This window comes from Octopus bimaculoides, chromosome 10 (genome assembly GCF_001194135.2).
Source record: "Octopus bimaculoides isolate UCB-OBI-ISO-001 chromosome 10, ASM119413v2, whole genome shotgun sequence".
NCBI lineage: Eukaryota > Metazoa > Mollusca > Cephalopoda > Octopoda > Octopodidae > Octopus > Octopus bimaculoides.
This window is the reverse complement of record NC_068990.1, coordinates 88740078-88746309: the sequence shown is the minus strand read 5'-3', so window position 1 is coordinate 88746309 and position 6232 is coordinate 88740078. Positions and strand designations below refer to the sequence as shown.

Sequence of the window (6232 nt, the reverse complement as noted above, 5' to 3'; positions counted from 1 at the left end):
CTTTGGGTTTAAGTAAAACACCATGAGGTTCTTTTCTTACATGAAACTATAATTGAAGGTATACATAAAAGCGTTCAAGAGGAACACATTCTCTATGAGAATGTCCTAACAGTATTTCCATTTCCTAATATTGCTCTTTGTTTTTCAGGAATATGTCTCTGTCTTTCTGTAAAGACAGAGACATGTCAATGTCTTTACAGAAATGGTTGTCTGTACATTATGAATTACAAATGGAATCACAAATTTCAGAAGTAAGAGGAAAAGAGAATTGCAATAATAAAATGCACAGAATAATTACCTTTTACTCGCTGGTAGTAATCTCTGCTTTTGGCTGTTTTCATTTTCTTGGAGGAAGCTGCAGTTTGTTTTGATAAGAAACATTTCCCATCATCTTTCTTTATTTCAAATGATAAACATTCTTCATCAGTCAAACACGCTTCTGCACAAGCATCTGCTGTTACATTTTTCTCTTTCCATAATGTTTTCCCAGATACATCCAGAGCTGCATCTTTTACTTTCACAAAATTGATCTGAGAAACTGGAATTAAAGGAAAATTTAGACAAATAAAATAACAACAACAATAGTAATAATTTCTAATGTAGCACCATCACAACTCGCTGAATGGCCAGGTGATGGTATAGAATAAGACAACAGATTATATCAGAGAATAAGCTTTGTCAGATCTGTTAGCTTATGATATTAAGTTCAACATTTAGTGTAGAACCCTTATGTGGACACCTAATATGTTATAAAACTCCCTCAATCATTTCCAGCTATCTTTAAAAAGGGTATCCACATTATCCAATGTAATCAAAAAGATTTCAGGATATACAATATGCAGGATCAAACATGACTTAGGAAATGGGATTAGTGGATGTTTCATTCTAGCAATCTATTGGGAGTTAATGGTGGGATAAATCAATGGCATTCTCAGTGTTGCTTTGATCATCAATGACAATGAACTGATAAATTTGTTTTGGAAGACTTTTTGCTCAGAGAATAACATTGGGAAGCTTTCTGAAGTTCTTGCTTTGGCAGTGTTAACAAAGGGCTCTCCTGGATCAAAATAAAATCTCCAGTAAATGAAGTGTTTGGACAGGCCTCTGAGATGCATGCAGTAAATCAAAATTATTTTGCATGCACTCATCCAACATCTAAGCCTAGCTGTGTTGTGAAGTTATGTCAAACAGCTGCTGTTATGCCCTTCTTTACCTGGGCAGAGAAGGCACTTTACCCCTGTGTGGTAACTATATCAAACGAGAGTGTGTAGTGAATGAGTTTGAAATATCAGACAATGGTGACTTCCTCCTTGATCAATCCATTATCTACATTTATAAATTGCACTTGTAAAGAAGGGAAGGATGGAAAATAGGTACTGTCCTTAAAGGAAATTATTGAAAGCAAAGTGGGAGTGGCAAAAATGGCTTGAATGGATGGGGATTATGGTGCATAAACCTGTAGCTCAGAGAACAATAATTGGAGAGAACACTTGACCTTCAGGATGATCCTTGATGTTGGGTTTCTTAAACAGTTTCTAGACAGAGATTATTCTACCTTCAAAAGGATTGCATCCCATCCTTATCTTTACAGTCCATATGTACATGGTACAACTCAGCTGCTGAAGTCAGTGAGCAGAATCAATACATACTCCATCCTCACCTATGGCACTACCAGTTACCTCTCCCTCCCTCTCATTATCATCCCTGTTCATACTACTTTCCATAGATCAGCCCACTTTCTGTACCTTAATTAATTTCTCTTTCCACTCTGAGCTACATCTTAGGTCCGCCATACCCCATCCTTAACATCTCTCCTATCTACTGTCATTCTCTCCACCCTTTCATATCCACTATTGATGAACCCCTCCCCAGATATGTTAGCCCAGTGACTATAGCAACCCTTATGTATCTCTGATTTTTGTTATCACCCTCTCACTTCCCTGCACTCTATCGCCCTGCATGTCATCCCCTTACTCTTTCATCTCCTTACTCTTTCATCTCTCCGCTGCTGTTTTCTACTCCTCATGTGATGCTGCTTGTCATTCCCACCTCTCTTTAGCCACTTTTATCTCTCACCTTCCCACCATACTGATATCTAACATTGACCACACCTTCACCCTTTTTCATTCATCCCTTACTACATCTACATCTAGCCCAATCTCTAACCATCTGACACTCTCCTCCCACATTCTTATGAAATTAACCACCCTCTCCTCTCTTGATCCCCTGTCTGTAGGAGAGGAACAAGTTTCTACGCTTCAAGTTCTTGGCTGTTGGACTTACTCCGTCATCTAGTTATTATTACCTGGCTTTTGGGTAGCATTAATGACGTCCTCTTTGTTGTGGGCATATGCAAGATCTCTGGTCTTAGGATAACTAGTTCTTCCCAACCAACAACCACAAACACTGACGAACTTGTCATATTTTCAGTTAGTCTTCCTCTGACAAACACATTTAATACAAAAATAAAACAAAATTACATAGACAGAAACAACAGGAGATGAGCTATTTACATTACCTTCACAGGCTTCTGCCACTGGACTCCACTTATTGTTTTTTTCACATACTGACTTTAGTTGTTCTGCCTTTGGACAAGTATAGGTCACTTCAGATTTATAGGTGGTGGTTTTGTAGGACTTTGATGCACCAGCAACTTCCTTTGGAGTTCCACAGTTAATTTTTGCATAAACTGAAATTAAGAATAGAAATTGATACCAATGTTGCATGTATACTATATAGTTGTGCTCTGCTCAATATATAGGAAAGGAGTTGGTAGGAATTCCATATGGCGTATCCAGTGCAACATATGGACACATCAGAAGTGCACTGGGCTCACTGGTAGGTTAACAAAGAAAGAAGTCTTTGTATGTGATAGATGTGTAGGAACAATAAACACTAAGAACACACAGGAAATGGATTTTCTCAAATGCCCAGAAGGTTGTAAATGGATTCTGTTACATTGGTGAGCTAATTAGTAGAGGAGGTTTATAATTAAGGGTGGTGGATTAGGATTGTTAGAGCACTGGAAGGCTATTTCAAAGGATTGTTGAATTTTAGCGAGGAAGGACTTGGGACCATTATATTGCACAGAGTTTTGGGTGATGATACATGGTACAAGTGAAAAATGTCAAGTTGGAAATTAAGAGATTTACATAGATACGCTTGGTATAATTGTGAGGTTAAGAAGGTTACTTTACAATTCTGTGGTCCTGGGCGAAATCTTGGTTATGTGGTTAAAAATTTGTTAAAAATTTGCTTTATAACTAAAAATGAAATCTGGTAAATGAAAACTGTATGGATGTCTTCTGGAGGGAACAGTCTACCATATTTCCACTTTTTCATTGGGAGACTTAACCTATCACCCAATTTAATACTTTGCCCTTGGATAGAATTAATGATGTCCACTCTGTTACCAGCATTTGGGGAGGTCTCTGGTTTGAGGACAACGCCCTTTGTCTCTCCCACCAGCAACAAACATTGCATAAATTGTCAGGAAGTCAGCCAGACTTTCTCTGGCAAAGATAGCGTGAAAATAAAATAAAATTACCCTGACAGTGACAATAAAAAGGAAGCTATTTATATTACCTTTACATGTAGAATTTACTGGAGACCATTTATTATCCTTTTTACAGACTGATTTTAGTTCATCTCCTGGACAAATGTAGATCACTTCAGATTTATAGGTGGTGGTATTGTAGGACTTCTCAGCACCAAGAATGTCTTTTGGTGGTCCACAGTTAATTTTGGTGTAATCTGAAATTGAAAGGAAAATTGTTGCCAAGGATGAAAGTATGTTTGGAGGAGGGTGAGAATAAGGAGATAATGACAATGTTACAATAAAAAATATTGAGTGAAACAATCTGAAGACATGCACACAGAAATATATACATACATACAAACATACATATAAAAATGTATGTATGTATGCATGCATGCATGCACAAATATCATCAGTGAAAATCAAAAACACTTGACTCAACCTGTTATGAGTGTGTATTTATATATATATATATATATATATATATATATATATATTGTGCGGGTGGCACATAAGATGTACCATCCTGAGCGTGACCGTTGCCAGTACCGCCTGACTGGCCTTGTAGGGTTTTTGAGCGAGATCGTTGCCAGTGCCCCTGGACTGGCTCTTGTGTGGGAGGCACATAAAAGACACCATTTCAAGCATGGCCGTTTTCGTGCGGGTGACACGTAAAAGCACCCACTACACTCTCTGAGTGGTTGGCGTTAGGAAGGGCATCCAGCTGTAGAAACTCTGCCAAATTAGATTGGAGCCTGGTGTAGCCATCCGGTTGCACCAGTCCTCAGTCAAATCGTCCAACCCATCCTAGCATGGAAAGCGGACGTTAAACGATGATGATGATGATGATGATATATATATAGTGATCATCATCGTCTAAGGCAGAGGTTAAACAATGGCAATGATGACGATATTGATGGTACACACACACACACAACAGGTGGAGACAAATGTTTTTGATTTTCGCTGATGATATTTGGCAACTTGTATCCCCTTGTTATATCATGAATTTGACACAACTTGTGAATTCTTTACTATTGATTTTCCGAGCAGGGGGATGAATTACTTCCTGGAAAGTTCCGAGGAGTGAGAGGAATTATTTTCTGAAAAGTTCCGAGGAGGGGTAATTATTAAGATGTGTGGAGTAAAAGATGGGTTGCAGTTAGTGGAAACTGTCCTATCATTTGAGATGCCAACAAAGGGGAAGCGGAGTCATGATTTGGGCTGGCATCATTGGAGACATGCTGGTTGGTCCTTGGAAAGTTCCAGATGGAATTAAGATGATATCTAATGCCTATGTTGCCTTTTTGGGGGACAATTTTAAGCCATTGTTGAAAAAGTAGAAAGTTTCATTAAAGAGAGCGCTGGTATTCATGTAAGGTAATGCACCCTGCCATGCAGCTAAGAAATCTCTGGAATACCTACAGTAATTAGGCTTCTCTAGACACTGTTTGATGAAGTGGCCAGCGTGTTCACCCAACTTAACCCCTATTGAAAATCTATGGACTACAGTTTTCAACGAAAGATGCGCTCTGGGAAGCTATTGTGGATACTGCTGACAGTATTACTACACCAGATGAAATAGTTACCTTAAAAAATTCAATGGGTAAACATGTCGGGGATGTTCTCTCATGTGGAGGATCATACATCTGTCATTAAGAACTTTATGATGTCATATTTCTTGTATTATTTCCATTGAAACATATTATTATGTTCCTTATAAAGTCTATCATGATTATATTTGTTACTAAAAATTAATTGTCACATTAAATAAATGTTTGTTTTTGCATAATTAGCATTTTTATAAGACCTACCTAATAATTTAGGATGGCAGAAATGATGCCTCGTAACAAAAATGGCTGTTGTTTCTTTATGTATGGGTGCATCAGATTTATTTTGGTACAGTACATGTAGATGGGTGTTATCATCATGCAGTGGAAAAATATCAGGATTCAAATGAATAAATACTCTGTTATTGTGAAAAAAACTGAGCTGTCTAATAATTTGACACACAGTGTATATGCAAATTCGGCTCTCAAGTCACTGCAGGTGCCAATTAATGCAACAAATAGGGAAGTGATTGGGGGTTGGGTGTTAGGATGGGGTTAGTGTAATGAGATTTGGGGAATGCTTGATGAGGCAGCATTAGTTTAGGGGCAGGGCCTGGTATGCACAAGAATAAATGAAATGCTTTTAGAACATCATTTTTGCTGCGATTATGTATGGTTCTTCTCAAATACTCTGCTGTCACTCACACACAGAAAAAGCACAATATATTTTATGCACAGCACTCCATGAGTCTGAAGTACTGTAATATGATTTATCATTGCCAATGCTTTCCACACTCATATACATATATAGAGAGATACACAGACATGCACATAAAAATAAAATGGAAATATTCTGCTGACCTGGATCAATGATGTAAGTATCCTTATTTCCATCATTGGGTTTAAGTTTATCAGTCAAATGAGTCACTTCACTCAAATTACAGGCCTTTTCTTTCTCACTGTACTCATATGAATTACATTCTGAATGTTGAAGGCAAGCTTCATTACACTTCTCTAAGTTCACATTCTTAAGTTGTCTTAAAACATCCTGCTCAGGTATGCTAACTTTAGGAAGCATAATTTTTGTATCATCAGCTAGAAGGAAAAATAAAGAGAAAATAAGTACATTTTATAGCCATGCTCA

The 6232-nt window shown here is 37.6% G+C and overlaps 1 protein-coding gene across 1 annotated transcript in view; it reads right to left on the bottom strand.

Annotated features, from left to right (window-relative positions):
* Positions 1-6232, bottom strand: part of LOC106869390 (uncharacterized) — a 206146-nt gene that overhangs the window by 24424 nt on the left and 175490 nt on the right. Inside the window, exons 80-83 of the mRNA XM_052970991.1 lie at positions 5950-6183; positions 3586-3753; positions 2519-2689; positions 299-538 (exon numbers count right to left, since the gene is read on the bottom strand). Coding sequence (XP_052826951.1) covers positions 299-538; positions 2519-2689; positions 3586-3753; positions 5950-6183 — 813 coding nt within the window. The remainder of the gene's footprint in view (positions 1-298; positions 539-2518; positions 2690-3585; positions 3754-5949; positions 6184-6232) is intronic.